At 42.0% G+C, this 24,900-nt stretch overlaps 2 protein-coding genes across 2 annotated transcripts in view; one reads left to right on the top strand and one right to left on the bottom strand.

Moving 5' to 3' along the window:
- Positions 1–23,145, top strand: part of ARL3 (ARF like GTPase 3) — a 29,778-nt gene extending 6,633 nt beyond the window's left edge. The window contains exons 2-6 of the mRNA XM_079794289.1: positions 955–1,098; positions 5,011–5,127; positions 11,448–11,498; positions 13,591–13,776; positions 22,699–23,145. Coding sequence (XP_079650415.1) covers positions 955–1,098; positions 5,011–5,127; positions 11,448–11,498; positions 13,591–13,776; positions 22,699–22,746 — 546 coding nt within the window. The 3' untranslated portion in view covers positions 22,747–23,145. The remainder of the gene's footprint in view (positions 1–954; positions 1,099–5,010; positions 5,128–11,447; positions 11,499–13,590; positions 13,777–22,698) is intronic.
- The window catches only part of SFXN2 (sideroflexin 2), a 51,534-nt gene extending 28,282 nt beyond the window's left edge, over positions 1–23,252 (bottom strand). Inside the window, exons 1-2 of the mRNA XM_079794285.1 lie at positions 23,140–23,252; positions 8,321–8,395 (exon numbers count right to left, since the gene is read on the bottom strand). The gene's annotated coding sequence lies outside the window, so the exon portion shown is untranslated. The remainder of the gene's footprint in view (positions 1–8,320; positions 8,396–23,139) is intronic.
- Positions 23,253–24,900: the final 1,648 nt, after the last annotated feature.

Raw genomic sequence — 24,900 nt, 5'->3', positions numbered from 1 at the left:
GCTGGTGTGGCTCAGTTGATTGAGTATTGTCCCGTGCACTGAGAAGTTGCTGGTTCAATTCCTGGTCAGGGCACATGCCCAGGAGGCAGCTGATCCATGTTTCTCTCTCTCTTTTTAATTCTTCATCTGAAAAAAACAGATAATCCACACTGTGCACCTGTCCTGTAAGGGTCTCATGAAAGTTATATGATGATAAAGTATTTTGAATGATGAGTTATTTTTTCTTTTTTTTTCTCAAATTTTATTTATTGATTTTTTTTTTGAGAGAGAGATTCTTGTATGTGCCCTGACCAAATTGTTGTTCCACTGGTTTATGCATTGATTCTTGTATATGCCCTGACTGGGATTGAACCTGCAACCTTAACATAATCGGGACAATGCTCTAACCATCTGAGCTACTGGGCCAGAGCTAAATGATGAAGTCTTAAACAGAGAGCCCAAATACAATTTTATATAACTTATTTGTATTTCTTTGTATAGCACCTTTAACTTACATTAACTTGGGTGTTAATTCTGTTTAATTAAACAACTGTTATCTAGTATCTATCTAGTGCCAGGCATGTGGGAAATAGAAACTATAGTCCTTACCCACGAGAAACTTCACTCTACTAAAGGAGAAAAATACAAAAGTCAGTTACCTGTAGTCTGATATGATGAGTGCTATACTCTAAGTTTATATAAAGGGCTTTCGGAGATTTGGGGTGATTACTAAGCTGGATTAATAGAAGGAGCAGAAATAAGCCATGCTATTTATTAAGTTGTTGAATTTACTAACCTACTTCTGCCAAAACTTAGAAGGGGAAAGCAAATGAAACAAATGGCATCAAAGCGGGAAAGAATAATAAGCTATCTACATTACTTTTTTCAAGAACTTTTTTCAAGGAGAAGGTACTCTGATGTTCGATAATATGAAAGTTAGTGCCCCAAAAGTAATCTTTTTTATGGTTGTTCAAGGGCTTACTCTCAATTTTACGTAAATTGAAAAGTGCACCAGACCAGGAGGTGAGACTCCTTCTCCTGGGTTTGGATAATGCTGGCAAGACTACCCTTCTGAAGCAGCTTGCATCTGAAGACATCAGCCACATCACACCTACACAGGTGAGCACTGCGTGGCCCCAGATATTTGTGGGACTCACGGAATATGATAATAGCAATATGAAAGACAAAATGGGGAATGTCGTTTTGTCCATTTCTAAGTTTTGTTACTGGGAAAAGTATATACTGTATAAAATAATCTTAAGATTTCAAAAATGTATCGAGATTCCATTCATATGAGATACTTAGTCAAATACATAGAGACAGAAAATAGAACAATGGTTACCAGAGGCTGGAAAGAGAGGAGGAAATTGGGAATTATTGTTTAATGGGCACAGAGAGTCAGTGTTGCAAGATGAAGAAAGTTCGCCCTAACTGGTTTGGCTCAGTGGATAGAGCGTCGGCCTGCGGACTGAGGGGTCCCAGGTTCGATTCCGGTCAAGGGCATGTACCTTGGTTGCGGGCACATCCCCAGTGGGGAGTGTGCAGGAGGCAGCTAATCCATGTTTCTCTCTCATCGATGTTTCTAACTCTCTATCCCTCTCCCTTCCTCTCTGTAAAAAATCAATAAAATATATTTTAAAAAAATAAAGATGAAGTAAATTCTGTGGACGGATGGTGGTGATGGTCGCACAACACTGCAAATGTACTTAATGCCATTCAACTGTACACTTAAAAATGTAATGGTACATTTTCTTTTATGTATATTTTATAATTTTTAAATAAATAATACAAATATATATATGTATACATATGTCAGGACACAATCAACTCCCTCAGATCTAAGTGATTCCTTTAAAAAATAGCTTTATCTTCTCTGATTATAAAATTAATTCATATAGCAAATATAGAGAAAGTATAAAGAAGAGAAGCAAAGAGTACTGTGAGAAAACCCACTGTTAATATTTTAGTGTGTATTTTTCAGACTTAATAAACACAAATATATATCAATTTTTAAAAATTACCCATATTTTTAATGCAGTCTCATCAACCCTCCTCTTTCCTAAGACTTAGCAAGTAAAGCACAAAGGATAAGACAGTGGTGGTGCTCACTGTATGGAAGTTGAAAGACAAGTCCTGGTTGGAAGAACTCCAGTCCGCTTCTTTAGGCCTCCTTTCCTGTTGGAAATTCCGAGAAAGCCGGACCTCTGGCCAAGCCTTTGGGTTTCCTAACTGGGAACAGCCCTATCAGTCAGTTCCAGTCACTGTAAAGTGCTTGAGCATTAACATTCAGCAAAACCAGGTTTGGTTAGCATTTTCTGTCGCCATACTATACTAAGAGCTTGGTGTCAGGTTTGAATAGCTGTGCTGGTGTGTGTACTTCACAGCCTATGAATATTACTGATTCAAAACACTTCGCAGGAAAAGTCATTTCAACTCTGAACAAATTTAATGTATAGTCGAAGGAGGAGCATATTACAGCTTCTGAACAAATTTAATGTATAGTCGAAGGAGGAGCATATTACAGCTTCTGAACAAATTTAATGTATAGTCGAAGGAGGAGCATATTACAGCTTCTGAACAAATTTAATGTATAGTCGAAGGAGGAGCATATTACAGCTTCTGAACAAATTTAATGTATAGTCGAAGGAGGAGCATATTACAGTAGTATAGCCTAGAAAGGCTGAAAACATTAGTGTGCGAGGATTTCAGCCAGAAAAAGAGGTGCTGGATTTTGGGGTGTATTTGGGGGGGGGGGCTTGTTTGTTTGATTTGAGATAGGCTGTATTTCTCAAGAACATGCTGCGACCATGGAAATGAACTCAAAGTATGGACCCAAAGTTCCAATTCTAACTTTCAGGCTTTGTTTGATGTGTTGTAGGTGACTCTTATTCTACAGGGTAGGGCAAAAGTAGGTTTACAGTTGTTTGTATGGAAAATAATACAATAATTAATAACACAAGAGTAAACTATTTCGTGTACTAACAACTGTAAACCTACTTTTGCCATATCATGTATTATGTCGTGTTCATATTCTTTAAAAACAAACTTTTGCCGAAACCGGTTTGGCTCAGTGGATAGAGCGTCGGTCTGCGGACTGAAAGGTCCCAGGTTCGATTCCGCTCAAGGGCATGTACATTGGTTGCGGGCACATCCCCGGTAGGGGGTGTGCAAGAGGCAGCTGGTCGATGTTTCTCTCTCATCGATGTTTCTAGCTCTCTGTCCCTCTCCTTTCCTCTCTGTAAAAATTCAATAAAATATATGTTAAAAACAAAAAAAACAAACTTTTATTGTATTTTTGTTTTTATATTTAAAAAAGTAATAGATGCTCATTATAGTAAATTTTGAAAGTATACATAAAATTGAGAAACTAAAAATTACCTATAATATCCATTCATACATAACCACTGTTAACACTTAGTGATATATTCATTCAGTTTTTTTTTCTATGCATATATATGATGGGTATATTTAAAATAAATAAAAAAGGCTTATAGAGAATATGCTGTTTTATATCATCTTTTTCACTCAATACTGTATGTAACATCTTTCTATGTTGTTACAAATATGAATATAATATATATCTCATTATTTCCTTAGAATAATTTCTTAGTAGATTTATTAGGTCTGATGACAATAGAATTTTAAGACAGTTGATACATATGGTTGAATTCCAGGATTTACTCTTATTTATTTCCTGCTTCCTTTTAGAAGGATTTTATGTTACTGGATTTGACATGTAATATTGTAGTTATGTATAGTATTTTTAAGCTCATAAAAGTGGTTTTGTCAATGAGTCAGAATGAAGCAGCCTTTTACAATAATCTTAAGTCACATCCCTTTAGAGTTCTTAAACTTCATATTTATTCAGTCATTGGCATTTTAGAGGAGCTGCAATCAGCATCATCCCCAGTTTTTCTCTGGTGATTATGTATCCTCAGGAGAAACTGGGTGGCAGTGTTCCTGTACCACTGCACCGTGCCTGTCTTTCTGGGCGAGGCAGCAGTGTTGGCAAGCTGCCAGATGAGGCAAATGTTTATGGAGGCATCCCCAGATGTGCTTAACTCCAGTCATTCTGGATGAAATGTCATTTCTGGGGTAGCACACTGTTGATTGGATCTTTCAGAGCCTGATTTCACTAAATCATTTTTGCAAGAAGATATTTTTTTTATTCTTGCTCATGAAATGCCTTCTCTCCAAACCCCAAAGTTCTTGTTAATTTGTTTCTCTGCACACTACCTCCCAGCTCATAATTCTGCCTGCTTCTGATTTGCTCGCCTTCCCCAAAGTTCCACCTTGAGTACCGGTCCTGAAAATGAATGCTCTCTTTTCAGGTTCATTAGAGATACCTAATAAAGAACGGTTTCAAATACCTGCTTGTTTGTTTGTTTTCATCACTCCTATAATTGAGGGCTCTACTTCAGAGTTTGAACATGCGGTTCCAGCAGGCCCTACCTTTCTCACTGGGCTCATCATCCAGTTATTAACCAGCCTCCACCATAGTTTCCTGAGTTCAGCTCCTTCCTTTTCCTGAGTAATCCATATGAGAAAATTCCTTTAATTTTGAACTACTCCTAAAGAACGCAATCTTACAGATTTTAGCTTTTGCCTTTTTAAATGTAGCATTTGTTCTGTTCTGTCGAGTTTTCAGATTCAGCTTCAGGGGGGTTTTGTTAGTTACAGGTAATGTCCTGTTAAATGTACCATCCTGAGGACTCATCAGGGGCGTGGCCTGTGTTATCAGAGCTACTTTCATACCAAGTTGTCCTCAGTGGTTGTGTGTGTGTACTCATGATGGGAAGCACATCATGTTAGCCATGACATTAAAAACACTGACTCCACAACCTGAATGAAGTAAGCATGTATAAATACATTTCTTCGTTCCCTGTCATAGCAAACTGTTCTCAGTATTATCAGTGTCACATCTGGCAGAGTACCTCAGAATTAGTAAATAACATAGCTGTCCAGTGTAACTTTGTCAGAATTATGATCTCAAAGCTTAATAAAACTTGTTTTTACCTTTCTTTGTTGCAGGGTTTTAACATCAAAAGTGTACAATCACAAGGTTTTAAACTGAATGTATGGGACATTGGTGGACAGAGGAAAATCAGACCCTACTGGAGGAATTATTTTGAAAACACTGATATTCTTGTAAGTACTCTTTCTGATGTGTTAATTCATAGTCTTTTCTGCTGGGTTAGGAACATTAACTCTATAAGGTTCTGTCTTGCCAATAATTCCATTGCCATAACATTAATCACTAAATTTAGGGCTAGCAGAAGGCTCCAGACTGTGAGAGAGAAACATCTTTGTATAACTTGTATAAGATGTTTTGCTGTCGCTCAGTAACGATGTTGTACCCACACCCACCTTGGCAAATAAAGTGCTTATTTATTACCATAGTGATTTGAACAGCAGTAGGGAAGTCAGAAGATTGTGCGGCTAACTCTATCATCCCAAGGATATCCGCAAATCAAGTATATCCCAAACTTGAACAACCAAGATAGTAGTGAGAGTCCTGGGAACAGTGATGTGTAAGGAATGGTTGAAAGGCCTGACAATGTCCTTCCTGGAAAAGAAAACACTTGGAACTGTCTTCAGTTACTTTAAGAACTATCTTAAATCAGAGATTAGCCTCATTGTGAATATTGCTAAAGGACTAGACAAGAAGCAGTTCGGGGAGTATTAGATGGTAGAGTTTAACTCAGAATAAGGAAGAAGTTTCCTATAATTGTAACTGCCCAGAATTAAAGAAGCTGCCTCAGGCACTGGGAATTCCCTGGCTTAGGTGGCCTTTGTTCAGGCAGAGGCTGGGATGTTAGTTCTCAGCTCTCTGTCACATTCTCTAGGACTACTGTTTGTCTCCTGATTAAGGTACTTGGAAAGAAATACTCAAGTAAGAGCAGTTCATAAGGACATGAAAGACTCTAAGGTTCCATACAGAGGTCTCAGAAACTTTCCGGTCCTCAAGTCAGGGAATTTTTTTTTCAATATATTTTTATTGATTTCAGAGAGGAAGGAAGAGGGAGAAAGAGATAGAAACATCAATGATGAGAGAGAGTCATTGATTGGCTGCCTCCTGCACTACCCCACTGGGGATCGAGCCCACAACCCGGGCATGTGCCCTTGACCGGAATCGAACCTGGGACCCTTCAGTCCGCAGGCCGATGCTCTATCCACTGAGCCAAACCGGGTAGGGAATGAGAATTTTAAATCATAAACTCTAACACTTTGAGGGTAGACTGCAAGGTAGTGATAATCTGACTCTGGATTCCACACTTCCCATTTGCTTAGAGTGCCTGGGAATTATAGAACTAGCTAGCAAAAATCAGCTTGGAGCAACCCTGCAGGGGCTTTTACCAGCTACATTACGTTGCCAGTACCAGACAGTATTTTGGATTCAGTGTCAACATTCCATTATTTTCCAGTGCCATTTGGGATTAAACAACTCTTGGGGAGCAGGTGGGTCCCCATGGTTAAATTCTAAGGCCTGGTGACTCTTAGTTCTGTCTGACAGTTTTGTAGCAGCCTGCAGTGGCAGTGGTTGATGGATTATATTTGTTTGTATTTAATAGTTTTCCATTGTTGGTTAAAAAGACCTATTACACTAGGCTTCACAACAGTATTGAGGCTTGATACATTTCGTTGCCTGGTTAACACTTCTCAGTTATCTCTAGAGCGCCATAATAAATTCTTGCTTTAGAGTGGGTGTCGACAAACTGATCTAGTTTGCCTCCTGCTATACTATAGCCTATGAGCTAAGAATAGTTTTTATACAGTATTTTTATTTATTTATTTTTAAATTTTATTTTATTGTTTAAAGTATTACATATAGTGTGTGTGTGTGTGTGTGTGTATATGTATATATACATATATATACACATATATATATCCTTTTTATACAGTATTTTTAAATGGTTGAAAAAATTTCAAAAGAAGAATAAGATTTCCTCACATGAAAATGAAGTGAAATTCCAATTTGTGTCCAGAAAGTTCTCTTGTGACACAGCCACGTCCACTTGTTTGCGTACGGGGTGGGCAAAAGTAGATTTATAATTGTGAGTATGCGAAACACAGCTTATTCCTTTATTATTATTAACTAATTACTGTATTTATTTGATTACAACTGTAAACCTACTTTTGCACACCCTGTATTTTCTATGATTGCTTTCACACTACAACAGCAAAATCCAATAGTTGTGAAAGAGACTGTGTGGGCCACAAAACCGAAAATACTTACTACCTGACCCCTTACAGAAAAAGATTTATTTAGATCATTAAATGGTTCTCTAGGGGTTTGAAAGGGTCAGGGCAACTCCTAAAAGTGCCGAAGTTATTCTCAGGGAAGATGACACTGAGAACATTTTACTTCACCTTTATTAATTGTGGGGAGGTGACTAATACTAGTAAATAAAACCTAAAGTATGATAGGAGGGGAGAGGCTGTCTTCCATTTCTTTTAGGCCAGGAAATAACAGGCTTTTGATAGATAAAAATACATCTTTTTTTTTTCAAGGTATGTTCATGTTATTACTAAACTCTATTTATTGTTATCAGTTTTGTGTTTAAATGCAACATAATTTAAATAAAGCAACTGTGTCATCATTTCCATATCCAGTGTGTAGGACTTAAGTGAGATCTCAAACAACTGTCTCATGTATTATTTCCGTAATGCCACTCACACCCGAGTCACCTAGGTATCGATACTGCTGCAGCACACATAATTGAAAACCACGTTACCCAGAAACCTTATTTGTTGTTTTCAATCTCCTTTTAGACTTTTGCTCAAGTGGTCAATAAAAAGCCACACATTTTAGTATCATCTCTGCTTGGCTCCCTACCCCTCTAGTGGAGAAATACTTGGGAGCAATAAAATGACCAAAAGGTGGCAGCAGGAGGGAGGAGGACCAGAAGCAAAAGGAGAAACAAAGAACCTCCATTCACATGCTGGATAGTCAGTCTGGCTAATCCAGAGTAGGCTGTACTTCCGTCAGAAAAACAAACACAAAACCGCTTTCTCTGGTCTTCCTCCCACAGCCAAATAATAATTTCAAAGCAGTTGCCAAGGAAGATGTGAATTGGCTTTGCTTAAAGCATCATTCTGAGTGCCATGGATAACTATATTTTAGAATAGATTTATGAAACTTGATTTTTGAGGCTCCATAATGTTTTAAGGTCAGAAGCATTATAAATGTTTTAACTTTATCCGATACTTTCTGAGTATTTTTATTATTAATTTATTTTTGGATTAAAATTTTTTACAACTAGATTGATATATGTGTGTGTGTGTGTGTGTGTGTGTGTGTGTGTGTGTATTTCCCCTTAAGGCAAGATGCTCTCCTTACCTTTATTTATTGACCAGAAGAAAACAGATCCTGGGCAGCACTGGGGTGGCGAGCAACCAAGAGAAGCATATACCACTGCAGAAAAACAAATTGGTGTATCACCAAATTAGTTGTTTTATAGACTTCTTCCTGGAATTATTGTGAAGTAGTTGTCAAATTTTATAAAAATTATGCTAAATGATAGGGAGAATTAGGCTAAATGTATAGTTTAGGAAAACCCTCCTTTAATTATACTGAATCTTTTAATGGAGGCAATAAATAGCAAGTAATTATAAGTAAAAGTTAAAACTTTCTTCTCATTGATCCTCAGCCTCTGGATTCTCTGGTTATCATCTCTCTTGTCATTAAAACTCTTCCCATTCCTTCTTATCCTCTCCCGACTGTTTTTCATAATATCAAGCATCAATTTCCTAACTTTATGTTTGTGTTTTCCACTTTGTCTCAGCCTCCTCTTTTCTTCCCTTGTTACTCACACCTTTGCTCCCAGGCCCACTTTTTCTTACTTTGAAATTCCTTTCTTGCCCAGTGGCCTGCACACAGCCTTCAGAAAGCCCTCTAAACCCAATACCCCCTCCCTGTGATCACTTGACCCTCTCCCCTCCCTCACATCTTGAACTATTGCCTGAGTGAAGATAATCCTAATCCACTGTAGACTCCCAAATAATCCTAATTAGGTCTTTTATGTTGAGGTTCGCCCTCCCATTACATTCCTTCGTTCTACGTCTACATTTATACTACATTTGCTACCTTAAAAATGAGAGCCTCACTGGTGGAAACAGTATGGAATTTGGGTGTCTGTGGTGTGCAGAGCCCATGGATGCATGTATTGACACTGAGTCAAGAGTAATATTAACTACAACAATAATAATAACCTGGAAAAAAAATACTGAGACGACATCCTCCCTCCTTTCATGATTCCCCATGAAAGAAACACAGGTGGAAACATAGGGTATTCTTCGGAGGAAAGCCCAAACTGTGTTCCTGTATATTTAGCATTAGTGATTCTAAATGAGAGTGCATTAAACTAAGGAATTGTAATTTTTTTCTTTCAAAAGAGAGCAAATTTTCAAGTTGCACAGAATTTAACCTACATACAGAAATGCCTATGTATATTGTAGTATATTAGTTTATGTAATTTAAGGCATGTAAAGGTGAGAGTTGTTTTGTGTTGTTGTTGTTTCTAAATGAATACAGCAGGCCCTCAAATAATGTCATTTTGTTCAACATTGTTTCATTATAACATGATGAGAAGCTGTAGGAACTTAACTCTTGTTTATGTCAATTAGCCTGTGGTAAAGTTGGTTTTGTTATATGTAGTTTCGCTTAAAGTTGCAAAACCTATTGATGACATTGAGGATTTACTGTATGCTCTTTTAAAAGGCTGTTTTCATTGTACCATTAGTTTAATAACAGTTCTAAATTCTTTAAAAGAAGTTAGAAAATCTGATAATTTTTAAGATTAGCAACTGGTCCTTAACTGGTTTGGCTCCGTGGATAGAGTGTCGGCCTGCAGACTCAAGGGTCCCAGGTTCCATTCCAGTCAAGGGCATGTACCTTGGTAGCGGGCTCATACCCAGTAGGGGGTGTGCAGGAGGCGGCTGATCGATGTTTCTGACTCTCTATCCCTCTCCCTTCCTCTCTGTAGAAAAATCAATAAAATATATTTTTTTAAAATAAAATAAACTGGACCCATTAAAAAAAGATTAGCAACTGGGAAAACATTTAATATATCATTTAATTGTTTTAAAGGACTATAACATTATATCTAATTTTCTTTTTAAATTTTCATATGAAGAAGAATTAAGAGAACATTCATAAGAAATTAAAATAATATATTTGGGTTCTATAACTATAAGCAATTTTCTTTTTTGGTGTTCCCTTATTTTCTTTATTGTTATAGGATGTTATTTATGCAATAAATAAAATTCAGTGATGGGAGAGAAAGCTTGAGATTTTTAACTTACAGTGAATCTCAAGACTTCTCTTACTCTGGGAAAGGCTATGCCCTTGCTATTTGCTTATAGCCTCCTCGCAGCCTTGGAGGTTATAAGCAAGGTAGGAAGGGATGGAGATCACTGGGTTTCCTGCCTCAGTGCATGGAGTCAGCGTATAGTTAATACTGCAAATGATACTTTCAGCGTGATGATGTTCGAAGACTAGGATTTGTAGATGTCTCAAAACACCATCCCTCCCAGACAACTTGAGATGCAGTATTAGCAGAGTGCTTAAGGTATGCTTGAGTTTGAGTCCCAATTTTGTCAAGTACTTGATGTAACTTGAGCAAGTTACTTAACTTCTTTGGGCTTATGTTTATCTATCTAATAAAAGCCTAAGTGACCATTACAGCAGAACGACCAGTCACTATGATGCGCACTGACCACCAGGGGGCAGACGCTGAACACAGGAGCTGCCCCTGGTGGTCAGTGCACTCCCACAGAGGGAGCACTGCTCAGTCAGAAGCCTGGCTCACAGCTGGCGAGCGCAGCAGCGGTGGCAGGAGCCTCTCCAGCCTCTGGGGCAGTGCTAAGGAGCAGCAAGCTGAATAGTAAGGAACAAGCAGGCAGGCGGTAAAGAGCGAGGCATCCCAGATAATGAGAGGGATGTCCGACTGCCAGCTTAGGTCCAATCCCCGGAGATTGGGCCTAAACCGGCAGTCGGACATCCCCCAGGGGGTCCCAGACTGCGAGAGGGTACAGGCTGGGCTGAGGGATTTCCCCCCTCCCCAGTGCACAAATTTCATGCACTGGGCCTCTAGTTTATATATAAAATGAGAAAGTAATGCAATCTATCTCATAGAGTTGTAACAAGGATATGATAAATCTTGCAAGAACTTTTAGTGAATGCACAGTAAATGTAGCTATTTTCATCCTGCATAGCTCTACTGACTTTTTACTTTGGAGCTTTGCTGGAAGTATTTTGGGGGCACCCTCCATTTAATTAATTAATTAGTTAGTTAGTTTGTTTGTTTGTTTGTTTTGCATCCATAGATGAGGTAATAGTTACCAGCTCGGTTTCTATATGCTATGCTAATGTGAAATTGGCTGATAGGATCATCTGCTCTTTCCATAAAAGTGCCCTGTCTTTTACATATCTGCTATTGAGATAACCTTCTTTTCTTACTTTACAGATATATGTAATTGACAGTGCAGACAGAAAAAGATTTGAAGAGACGGGCCAGGTAAATAATTCTTCTGTTGATCTATTTCCCAAATAACTGGGTATTCATTAATCTGCCTTGTAAATGTATGACAGTGAGAGAGATTTTTTTTGTTTAACCTTTGCAGTTTAAATAAGGCAGTCACTCTGGCAAGCAGGCAAAAATACCAGTTGGCTAAAAAGAAATTAGTTCAGAATCCTTTAAACAATTTTTTTTAATTAAAGCCTTTAGTTTAAATCAAATTGAGTAAACAAGTTATAAGAAAATGGAATTTACTACCATGCCCAAAAGCTCTTCAGGTTTCTTTTCATTCCACATAGAAATGAACCCAGAAGAACAATTCACTTATTATTTCTGTGTACATTTTTCAATATCAACTTAATTGATCCAAGGGCAACTAACAAATTCAAAGGGATGGAAGAAATGTGTAAGCCAAGACTAACCTGCTCTTGTTTCCAAGCCAAAAGATAGTTATCCTTGAACCCAAAAATGGCTTCAAAGGCAGACATGTCAACATGATTACACAGTGCAGTTTGTATACATAGTTTTAAACAGAGAAGTGGTGGGCACAGACCATTTTACCGAGTACACTGATAAGAAGCATGGGGTAGAGTGGACCTCTTTGGAGAAGCATGATTACATTTTATTGCAGGGTCCTTGGCTTGTGCCCTAAACTACCACTGGTGGCCTTCCAAAGGTAGCCATCCCCATGTTTATGTTCCTTTTCCCTGGAAATTCGTTTGAGAACTCTCTTGGAGAGAACCCTTCTATACATTGATGATTTCTGGATCATCACTTCATGTGAGCTTGAAGGTGAACAGTGTCGTATAACTATCTGCCTCTTGAACCCTCCAGTTCTCTTTGACAGCACAAGTGTCTTAAGTAGGGTTAAAATGTGGATTTAATGGGAGAGGTGGGTCCTCATATTTAGGTAAGTACACACCCTCTCCTATACTTATTGCAGACAGAATCAACCTAACAGTTGGGTAGACCCCAACTGATAGCCTAAAAATCAGAGACCTTGCCAGATGGACTAATACAGTTATTTTAGGATGCGGGTTTGATGAAGTGTAATGCATGGACATGTTTTGGAGGTAAAGATTGATGAAACATCACTCATCTAGGGGAAATGATGAACAACATAGACTGATGAACAAGAACAGACCCAGAAACAAGGAGGCATCGATCGGACTGTCGGGCCTCAGAGGGATGGTAGGGGAGGGTGGGGGTAGGGGGGAGAGATCAACCAAAGGACTTGTGTGCATGCATATGAGCCTAACCAATGGTTAAGGACAACAGGGGGGTGGGGGCATCCGTGGGGAGGAGTGTGGGATGGGAATGGGGGATGAGGACAAATATGTGACACCTTAATCAATAAAGAAATTTAAAAAAAATAATACATAAAACTTAAACAACAAAACAAAACAAAAAGATTGATGAAACAGAATTATAGTCTTTAAAGCAATTGTCATTTTCAATTTATCCTATATAATAAAAGGCTAATATGCAAATTGTCCCCTCTGGAGTTCGACCACTCACTATGACATGTGCTGACCACCAGGGGACAGCACAGAACGAAGGAAGGCCCCGGCCGACAGCTAGAAGGCCCCGATTGGCCCTAATCGCCGGCCTGGCCTAGGGACCCTACCCATGTACAAATTTCGTGCACCAGGCCTCTAGTATTTAAATAAATAACACACACACACACATAAATACATTGAAAGTTATTTGCAGATAACAACCTTGGCTAAATTTTAAATTTTAGTCACAACTTGTGTTCTCCCTTGAACTGTGTTTCTCAAAGTATGATCTATGAATCCCTATAGCAGAACTACTAGAGGGGAGCTAGTTAAAATGCAGATTCCTAAATAAGTAAATAAATAAGATAAAATGTAGATTTCTGGGCCCTCGCTCAGACTTCCCAAAGTCAGCATCTCTGAGGTAGGCCCAGCAGTCTGTCAGGGGATTCTTTCACAGGCTCAAGTTTGAGAACCACTGCCCTTGAAAGTTGCTGGTTCATCAACTTAACTGTTGTTTTTTTCTAGCTAGAAGTTAATGGTTAAATATCATAGCTTTCATCCTTCCCTCCCCATCCATTCTCAAAATGATCCAGGAACTAGCTGAATTACTGGAGGAAGAAAAGCTAAGTTGTGTTCCAGTGCTCATCTTTGCTAATAAGCAGGATTTGCTCACGGCAGCCCCTGCCTCTGAAATTGCAGAAGGACTGAACCTGCACACCATCCGTGACCGAGTCTGGCAGATCCAGTCTTGCTCAGCTCTCACAGGAGAGGGCGTTCAGGTGAGATTACCTGGAGGCTTGGTCACCTGGCAACATGACAGCCAACCAAAGTAGTCTGTCTCATTGGCTGGGCTGATCTAGATAGGAAAGATATGAAACAAACAGCCTTTGATTGGCAGATGAACAATCCAGGATGTGAAGGGCATGAAGAGTTTAGTTCCTTTCTAGTGACATCATTAACTGTTCTAGGAAAGACAAACCCACCCCACACAAGCAACAAACTACCTCATTATGTAGGAGGTCAGAACAGAAGACTTAGAGCAGCGGTCACCAACTGGTGGTCTGTGAGGTCTGAAAGGTTGGTGACCTCTGACTTAGAGGATGCTTTCTAACTCTGTGATTCTTTGATGATTTGGTTGGAGTTTTTGTGTTGTGTCTTATATTGTGGCCAAGGTAACAGAGCCATCAACAGTTATGCACACTAGTTATGCTATAGAAGTGTTCTGTTTTGTTTTCTGTTGGCTGTCTTCACTGCCTTCAGAGTTGGTGTCTGTTTCCTGCTACTTCAGTTTGGTTTCCCACTGGTAGGCTTCTGCTCACAGAGGGCCTCGTGTTTGATACTGAGGCACTACGTACCAGAAGAGCAGGCTCCCCTCATTTGATATTAACTGAGAGGCTACTAGTATATCCTCAAAGAATGATGAACAGGTTCACCTCTGATGCTTCCCACCAAGCAGACGCAAACCAGGTGACACTTGGAGTCAGCGCTCTAGGACTTCTTTATTCCAAAGCCCCAGCATGCCCACATGCCTCACTTTAAACATCTGGTGGACCTGCCGGGGAAGTGACACCATGAGGCGAGAATCGGACAGTACTGCTCTGGGTTGCTGTGGGGGATTAACAACATCTAAAGCAGTGGTATCTTCCCTCATTGCCATATGGCGTGTGTATCTAATGGCATGACCAGTTTGCTTTTCTCTGAACTTGGTGTGTTGGGGTACGAGCCTGCAACTTCTCAGTCGTCCTGCAGCCTCTTTCCGTCTCCTAATACTCTCCTTCCCTCTCTCCGAAGACATTTGACATTGATTTGTCTTAAAACTGCCTGACTGCTTTTATTTCAAGAAAATAGTCACGTCCTAGAATTATCTCACTTGTTCCATCTGTTTGCTGCTTGGTTTTTCTTTTTGTTACACAAACAACCAGGGCCTGTTTCTGTGCTTGGCCTTTAGATCGGAGAGCAGACCAGTCAGCACAAGACAAGCACCCTCTCTTCTACAGCCCTCAATTCCCACACCTTCTGTGTGTGTGTGTGTGTGTGTGGTGGGGGCTCTAAAATAGCCAGAGATGAGCTCAGCTACCTCCCCAAAATGGATGCTGGAGTTCTGTGGGTCTCTGTGAGGTTTTAGTTTAGGGTAGGGGGAGGTGTTAAGTCTTATTTCCTTCCTTCCTTCCTAGACTCTGGTTATAAAAGTAATATATTCTCATTAATCATATGAAAATATATACAATTTAAAACTGTAAAGTTTTTTCCTCTCCCCTAATCCCACTTGACAAAGGAACTATCATTAATAGTTTTATTCTTCTTAAGTCTCCTCTTTAAAATTATAATCACATATGTGATTATAGATCTATTTAGTTTCAAATTAACTGCATTTTTCAGCTTAATTTAGGCTGGTTCAACAAGTATACTACAACCCAGGATGTTTTTTATTTTTTATTTTATTTTATTTTTATTTGAGAGAGGAAGGGAGAGGGAGAGAGAGATAGAAACATCAATGATGAGAGAGAATCATTGATTGGCTGCCTCCTGCACGCCCCCTACTGGGGATTGAGTCTGCAACCCAGGCATGTGCCCTTGACCTGAATTGAACCCGGGAGCCTTCAGTCTGCAGGCCGATGCTCTATCCACTGAGCCAAACCTGCTAGGGCCCCAGGATGTTTTTTAATAGGTAAACTCAAATCATTTCAGCTTCTCACTTAAAAAAAGAAAATCAAGTTTAGCCTAAGGTATTTCCCTCGACTGTGCATAAGATGGCCTTCATGAGGCCTAAAATGATTTGGGTTTGGATGAAGCTTTCTTGTGTTTATACAAACCACTTCAGCAAGAGAACTCTGCCTGTCTAAATGGCCTCAAACACAAATATAGAGAGAACATCTCAAGGTCGGGGGCTCTAAAGGTGGGACTAAAGAAAATAAACACATTTTGTGTGCCTACTGCTAAGAAAGTGGCAGCCCGTAATCTTTTTTCACTTGGTTGGAGTGTTGAAAAAAAGAAAAAGCAAATTAACAGTAAGGTCCTTGTTTCTTCAGCCAGCCTTAAGCAGGGACTAGAGTTATCTAAAATCAGCATTTTGGGTAGTGGCATTCAAGTCAAGGGTACTTCCTCAGAGCCTGGAGATTGGGAGGGAGCTCTAGTCATTGTCCTCCCAGCCCCCACCCACCACCCCCCAACCTGTATGGGGAGGTTACCGGGATAGAGCTCTTGTTCTCGGCTGTGTAACCACCATAGAAGTGGCATTCCCTTTAAGTCACAGGATCTTTAGACCAAAAAAGCAGCAGCGAGCTATCAGTCAGAGTCAGGGAAGGCTTTAAAATCAGTCAGTTTAAATCAAGTGAGACAACCATGTATGGTTTGTTTTTATTAAAGTTCTTAGATCAAAGACCTTCAGCAACCAGATTCACAGGAAATTATGTCAAGAAAAATCTAACAAAGAACTGTGAGCAAAAAAATTTTTTTAAATTATTTATATATATATATATATATATAATGATTTTATATGGAGGAGAAATAGTTTGAAGGTCACTTAATTAGTTTAGTAGATAGTACCATGGTGTATAGAATTGGGTAGTTAAGACTGGGATTTCAAGGTTAATGAGATTAGATTATGGTTAATAGAATGATATAAATTTAGAGAATTTAACCATTATTTGAAATGAGTTATTTAATAAAAATGTTAATTAAGAAGGGAATCTGCTCTCTATTGTCCTTTAATGGTAACCTTTGGGGACTGCAGAAAGGTCGTGGAGTCTTCTGTGGAAGCATTTCATTGTGAGGCACCCACTGGCCATGTCCCTCCCCCGGTAACGCCTGTGACCTAAGCTCTTGTCCACTCAGCCAGTGTCATGGTTTTTACTTTAAAAAGAGTCACTTAGGAGGAATTGTTTTCCTGCATTGCCTAATTCAAGTGCAGGCCTTTAATTATTCTTATTTTCTAAGGTTTCAAGTATTCCTAAAAATGAAAGACCTCACTAGAAAAACGTCCGTAAGATCACTTTCAGACATGGATACTGTGTAGTAATTACTAAAATTCCCTAAATTCTTATTTCATCTTCCCTCCCTCCTCCCCTCCTGCTGCCCCAGGAGAGCGGGTCAATAATGGGCAGAGCTACTAAAATGATCAGACACTCAAATAACATCTGGCACCATAGCTCTAATGACCCTAAAAGGAAAAATGTACAAAGGTTAAAAAAACAAACAGAAAAACTTCTGGATTTTCTGCTACAGTTTCAAGGGTTTAGAGACATTGGGTCTATTTTTATTGTGTTTGTGTGTGTGTGTGTGTTTAATCAGAATGTTTGAGAGACCCGTCTTCTACTGATAAATAACGCCCTCAAGTGAGTGAGCCGGGGGAACAACCACAGGTCCACTAGATGGTAAGCTACACCTCTGGACGCATTGGGCAGGTGTATCACTTCTTAGCTGAGCGGCCTAAACACATGATTTAAGGTTATGGAAGTTAGTGGTTCCTGGGATGGATTTCAGATTCTTGTTCTACCTGATGTTCTGCTGACAAATATGTGCCGTCTTGACAAGGACAGGCAATCCCATATGTTGTTCAGCCGCCCCTGTTCTGGGTGTGGAGACTGACTTTTGAGGGCTTCAAGGGAGTTCAGAACAGGTCTTTCTTTCGCCTGATTGATGGTGACCAGGAGGCCAGCCCATTGTGTAATTAAAGCAGGTTTCCACGAGGAACTGTCCAGAGGAGAGCATAGGTAAAGGGCAGGAGAAGCTGAAGGAGAACATCCATCTTGGAAACCCTGCCTGCTGAGAGGCCCAGAGTCCAGGGGAGCGATCAGAAGAGACCCAGTTATGTCGCGTAGATGAAGGCAGAAAGGGGAGAAACTGAACAATGTCTGGGAGGGAAAACCGGCAGCCCCTGAGCCAGACTGCCTTACAGACAGGGAGGCAGTCTCCCTGTGCGCCCTGGGGCTGGGCCGTGTTGCTAGGACCTCTCCTCGTGTATGACATGGAGCCCTGGGACTCTTCTCTTCCCTGGGTGTCGAGAAACAGTGAACAAAGGACTTGGCTTAGAGCCAGAGAAAGGTAGAGAGAAATCAGCCTCTTCCACCCGCACATCTGAATTTGAACCCAGACCACAGCGCTGTCCTTTACTGTTGCAGTGTCAGGTGTTTGAAGACATTTTCTCTCTAACACACCGTGGGGTGTGTGTGTGTTTAATTAAAATTGTACTGGAAGAGAATTTCCTTCCAGTGCAGAGATCAGCAGTTTCAGCCTGGTCTCTAGCCTTCGTCATAACAGAGACCTGCCTCCACCAGTAGCTTTGAACGAGCAGAAAGTTCTCGGGTATACCTCTCCATGCCCCCACCTCACGCTCACATTTTCTTTTCACATCTCTCCCACGCTCCCCGTCTTCCTTCCTTCTCTAAACAGGAGCAGTGGTCCGGCTTATAGTCTCACCTGCTGGAAAGGACACTAGCATTGGAGCCCTGGTGTGTGAGCTGTACACCAGCGTGCACCTCCCGGGTGAACATTACACATTTCCTAGCCCAGCTCCTTGTATTTTTTTTTTCCTTTTTCCTTGGTCTAGGGGGCTTTTCCCTTAATATTATACCAATAGAATTTGGTATTTTTAAACATGACATTTACCACTTCTTTCAAGGCCTGGCATCAGTTATTTTTTACTCCAAGTATACATTATCTGCAAGTCAGACCTCGGGTTTATTTTTAAAATTTCAAACCTCTCTTTAGACTAAGAAAGCAAGCTCAGGACATGCAATTTTGCTACCTCTCTGGTGCAGTGCCCTTTGTCACCAGAAAAAAATATTAATAGCAAGCAATATTTTATGTATGCAGCATCCAGCTGCTCCTTGACCCTGGGGGCCTGGTGACACAATGGGATAGGCTGCATTGCTCAGCGAGGGCCTGAGCTCCGCCTCCTCTTAAAGCAATTACTGATGTGGCATGTAGTCCTCATGGCATAAAAAACCAGGCCCACCCAACCATGGCTGCCACTGCTTCCTTCCAGCCATTGAGCAGTGATGGATGCATTGCAGGGTGATCAAATTAAAGGGAGCAGTGCAGCCAGAGTCCACCCTTCCATATAGAAAGAGGCATCATGCCTTTAATCCTGGGCCACTGAGATCTGTGATGAGCATTCCACCCCCATGGTTAGGGGCAGCCTTATATTTTTCCCAGTGGTCATATTAGGGGATAATCTCATGACATAGCAAAATTTATCTCCTCTCCACGAGGCCAAACAAAGCTCAGTATTTGAGGTTCAATGTCTCGCTTTAGTCTCTATTATTGAATTAAAGCTAATCAATTTAAATTCAGTTTCAGCAAGGTAGGCCAGGAGGAGGTGTGGTGGAGGAAGGAAGGGGAGGACTGCTCATGCCATAATATTGTCATCCCCATGACGAAGATCAAATGTGCAGAAATTTGGTCAAACCAGTTTTTAACAATAAAGGTTCAACCATTAAACAAACTTATGAGTTCATTTCCTTCTTTGGAAGCAGAGCAGTAACCTACTTCAAGTAACTGATCACTTTTTCTCAGTCGTCTGTTTTGAAAAAAAAAACCAAAGCCTTGCCAAATTAAGGCAAGAGTGATGTGGAGCACTAATTTAAACTTGAGAAGCAGAAGGTTCTGCTTCGTGCTATGATGTTGTCTCTAAATGTAGCATTTCCATGAAGGTGGTGGTCTTGGTGGAGAGTGACTATGCTGGGAGGGGCAGCAAGGTAAACGTGCAGCTTCCGCACGTAGCGATACCCGGCAGCCCAGGAATCCTGAGAGCTGCGTGGCCAGAAACAGCCTCTGGCATCTTCAGAGCTGCAGCCAAGCTATGCAGGCACTTAGCCTGGGGCTACCCCAGTCTCATGCCCCTATAGTCGGAAGTCCTAAGGAAGAAATAACTAGAATTGCTATTGCCCAACTTTAGGGTGATTCCCAGCTTCTCCATAAGCTTGAGGCAGAGCCCCTCCCTCCAGCACTTGCCCGCACTCATTGAGAAATGGTAAATGGTTCAGTGTGGGTGCTGGAGCCAGATAGCCTGGGTTCGAAGCCCGCCTCTGCCACACACTGCGTTGTGCTCCCATTTCTTCCTTTGTAATGTGGAAATTGTAGTCCCTCCTTCACAGGGTGTTAAAAGGGTTCATTAAAAAGGTATAAATTAAGTACTGTAGACCAGACACCATGCTAGGTTCTGTAAACACAACCTCAAGCCAGTCTGACATGGACCCTCCCCTCAAGGATCTTGGACAACATATTATCCGTGGGCAACTTGGCACAGCTTGTCCTGATTTGATGGAGAGGTGCTATCCCCATTGACTGTTGCCTCCCCAACAGCCCCTCACCTCCAGCTCTCTTTCTCCTCAGGTAATAACAGGAAGGGTACAACTCAGCAGCCACAGGGCTTGGCCCCTTTTATTTTTATTTTTTAAAGGTTTTTTTATATATCAAGGGAGAACGAGAGAGAGAGAGAGAGAGAGAGAGAGAGAGAGAGAGAGAGACATCAATGATGAGAATCACTGAGCAGCTGCCTCCTGCACAGATCAAGCCCGCAACCTAGGCTTGTGCCCTTGGCCGGAATCGAACCTGGGACTCTTCAGTCCGCAGGCTGACGCTCTATCCACTGAGCCAAATCGGCTATGGCTTGGCCCCTTTTAAATCTTCCTGTGATTCCCAAACTCCAGACTGCTGGGGGTAGCTGCAGAGGCTCAGCTCAGGGACCAGCAGGATAGCTGGTGAGTACTGACCTCTGAGCGCCCTCTATTGGCAGGACTGTGGCTGAAAGGGCTTTGCCACCGCTGGCCTCACAGACATCTGGAGCACATGGCTCCCCAGCAGGGCTCCCGCATTTAAATCCCCTCTGCCTCCATAACAGACACCGAAAAGAAAGCTGCCCCTCACCCCCCACATTCTGCTTCGGGTTCCTGCAGCTGAGTAAATATTGTTTCTATCTCTTTGACTGTATTCATGTTTAGTTAGTTACATATAATAAAAAGAACTACCCCCCTGTAATCAGCCATAAAACCAGGGGGGAAACCGGTATTCATATAGTGTGGGAACACTTGATTTCTCTGAGATGACTGGATAAAATACTGCAAGTCTCCAGAGAGGAGAAAATATTGAGGTGCGTATCTTTGATAGTGTTTGTGCAGGTTTCTGAAGATGGAAAGTGCTACATAAGTGCTGAGCTATTCAGCTTGGAAAGCAAAGAGAAGATGGTTATCTTCTTCATCCCTCTTGTATTTGTAAAATCTTTTCTGTCTCCTGGCAGGTGATCATTTTTTTCCTGGAAACCAATTAACTACTAAAATTAAACATGCTTCTCTTTAAATTAATCCTTTTCATAAAATGGTCTTAAAATTGGCCTCAGCTTTTGAAGTCGGTAGCTGACCCAGTTGTAATTGGAGATGTGTTTGGAGGCCACCTTTCTCCCACCTCGGCATTCTACCCCCATGCCCCCACGGCTGCCAGGTGCTGTCCACCTTCAGGCTTTCGGCCGTGGCCAGCCTCGTCTTGGCAGATGCGCTGAAGTCTGCTCTGGAACAGCCATCAGATTATCTGGTTCTCCTGCCCAGGCGTTCTGATGGCCACTGGCAGAGTTTTAATCACTGTGAATTCAGGTTATGGTCAGATTAGCCAGGAGATAGGGTGCCTGCTGGTTGTTTTGCGCTGATGTATTGTTGATGGGATTAATGCTCCAAAAGCCCAAAGGTGTCAGCTGATATTTATTACTTTAAGCTGGCTCAGCTGTTCAGGTTCAACCCCTAGCTCTGTGGTCACAGGAAATGCAGGGCTCTTCATGTCATGTGTGCCCCGAGATGTGCAAATGTGACTGGGACCTCAGCTAGCTTGTATTGCAGACGCGCGGGGGGTGGGGGAGGGGTGCACGATCCTGCTTTGATTTTTGTTCTGAGCTTCCAAAGGAACTCTGCACACCCCTGAAGGTCGGAGAGACTCTAGGGGAAAGGAGAGTATTCAGGGGTGTCTCCAAAGTGGGTTGAAAAGGAGGTCATCTCTGGCAGGTCTGGCATCCAGGAGAAATCATGCCACCTGCCAGGTGGCTGTAGGCATTGTGTGGTTTTTACCTCTGTCCCTCTCCAGCCTTCTAAGAGAGGACACTTTCAAGGTCACTGTGCCTTTAAGGGAACCTTCTCCCCAGTCCCTCAGCTTGGTAGTGCTTAAAGCTACAAGAACCAGGCCGGGACTTCCTAAACCTATCTGGAGTGCTGCACGAAGAGAAATAAATGCACATTGCCCTAGTGTGTGTCTAGTAACACACACTGCAGTTGGTTTGTTTTTCCAAAAAGAAATTTAATTTAACCCGTGTACACTGCCACATGTAAACACACCAGGCACCAGAAGAGTGGCTTATTGAATGGAATGCCCTAGCAAAGGTCAGCTTTTAGAAAAAGCCAAAAAGGGCTGGAATCTCTCCTGATAGCGCCTCAATCAGGCCTTGGATCCAAGCAGATGTGTTTATTTTTTCAGAGGGAGTTCCTGAGAACCCATCTCAAGTTCAGACACTGGGCACTCCCACTCCTATCTCCCTCCTGTGCTCTCAGAGGCCTCCCCAGGAGGTCACTATGCCTGGTCACCCAGGTGGGCCCCTGGGGCAGAGACTCCCTGGAGCTAGTGGTAGGGGAGGGGAGCCCCCCCCCCCCCCCGGCCGGGCTTGCATGTATAGTGTCTTTCTTATAACTAACACTGCCTTTCTCTGCCCATTTCCCTCAAAGGACGGCATGAACTGGGTCTGCAAAAATGTCATTGCAAAGAAGAAATAAAATCTAGACGAATGGAGACGCAGGAGCTGAGTTCTGTCCTGAAAAACACTAATTTGCTGCTTTCTGACCAAATGTTTTTCCATCTGTGTACAGCTACAGCTGTTTGAAGAGAGGGTACAACACAGTTTAAAAAGAATCCCTATTCCAGCAGTAGATTTAACTGATCTCTGAGGTTCAGTATCATTTTTCAAATAAAGGAATTATATTATTTCCTCTGCATAATTGAAATAGTATTAAATGTCTCAAAGCACATGATTAGAAAATGAGATCTTTTAAATGAGCAAGAGATTGCATTGCAGTTCAGACAATTCCAGTGGGCTTTTTTTTTCTTTCAAAAAAAAAAAAAGTAAAAGAGAAAGAAGCAGCTTATGCTGCGTTCATTTATTTACTGACCTGCCCCTTGCTCTCCCCGTGGTTTTGGAAGCACGGACAGTGTTTGCTGGTGCTGGTCAGTGATTTTTACCATCACCAACTGAGCCAGGGCTGCATTCCATCCGGAGGGAAGCTGCTGGGGGGGAAGGGGGGGAAGAGCAGATGATTAAACCATCTTGTCATGCAGGTGGGAGACTGTGTGTGTAATCCTCACCCTTTGGAGAGGAAAAAAAAATCCTTTCTTGCAAACAAGTTACCACATAAACATAGCCCATCCCCAACCCCCCAGCCAGCTATACAGGGAAGCAAATTCTTATGACTTTTGACTATAATGACATCTGGAATGTGAGGAGAGGTGGGAGGTTTAATTCCAGAAAAATTACAAGGTCCTTAGAAAGCCCTCACATGGAGGGCTCGGGCTAGCGTAAACAGGCTTTCTCCAGTTCAGTGGAGCAGGGAGCAGCCGACTCAGATTAGCTGGCTTCTGCACGGCAGTCCTATAGAAGGGATTTCTAAAGCTCAAAGAATTCTGTGTTTAAATGATCACAATAGGCCGTTGCTATCAGATTTTTAAAATAAATGCAGCTTTACCATGAACCTGCTCCACTGAGAAAAGGCAGGCAGATCGATTTTTTTCAAGATCAATTTTTACAATGCTGGCAACTTGGGGGTGTGCGAAGCTCATAGGCGGAGAGGGTTTGCTGCTGGGAAGAAGGGGTGTGATTGCAGGGACCACTCCCAGGGAAGCCAGCGTCACCCCAGCTGCCCATCTCCCCTGCCTCTCTCCAGCAAAATGTGTCCTCTGTTGATTGATTGGAGAGGACTGGAAGGAGACTTCTCCCGCCCCGTGTTGCAAAAAGAGCTTGTTTTCCTGAGTCTTAAGAAATCCCTAGCTTCAAGCATGAAAGCTGGCCAGAGCATCACCCAGCTCCTGAATTGAACTCTGTTCTGGTCTGAGCCAAGGGGTTTTCAGAGAATGAATAAGGGACTGTCCAGTGGCTGGCTGGTGGGCCTCAGGGGCCAGCTGCCTTCTCATCCCAGGAGGTGGCCCTTCCCAAACCCACTGAGGCCTGAGAGCAGAGGAGGGCCACTCCAGCCCCGGCCCTCTGTGCCAGCTTTTCTGGACAAAGTGGTGCAGGTGAGGCTGAAGCGTGTCCAGCCTCAGAGGCCTTCTGGGCTGGGCGTCATTCATGCCGACGGGAAGGCTGTGCTGGGGGTGCTGGGGACAGACCTGTAAGGGCTTGTAAAACAAAAGAAGGGGAGGTTTTTCCAAACCACTGAGCTACCTGCTACCTCCTCTGGCTTCCTTGTCTCACCCAAGGGCCTCTCCCACTTTGAACAAAGGAAAACAGAATTGCAAGAAACCAAAATCCCCCTGCCATCCAGCTGGAAATGTGGCTCTAGGGCTTAAAAATGGGTTTTCCCTCCAAATAGTGCACCAGGGATGCGAGCTGAGGGCAGCGGCCTGCCTTGGGGTCTGTGATTTGGAACAATGTGATAGGAACTTGGGCAGTGGATAGTCTGTAAAATACTTCTGTTCTTTGGCCACCAACTTCGGGAACTCTTTGCAAGAGCCCTCCCCAGGCCGGGGCCAGCAGGCAGAGGCCACTCCCCTCCTCTGATAACAGCCTCTGTGAACATTCACATTTGCTTTTCAGCTAAAGACAGAGTGGCATGGTAGATGTCACAAGCTTTCATCTTCCCTTTGAACCCTGCTGGACCCTCCTGGGGGCTCATGGGGCAGATGAGAGATGCCTGGAAAAGGCAGCCTTTAAGAGCTCC

Source organism: Cnephaeus nilssonii (assembly GCF_951640355.1).
Source record: "Cnephaeus nilssonii genome assembly, chromosome: 16".
Classification (NCBI taxonomy): Eukaryota; Metazoa; Chordata; class Mammalia; order Chiroptera; family Vespertilionidae; genus Cnephaeus; species Cnephaeus nilssonii.
The sequence above is the reverse complement of the archived record's forward strand: the minus strand, read 5'-3'. Positions and strand labels throughout refer to the sequence as shown.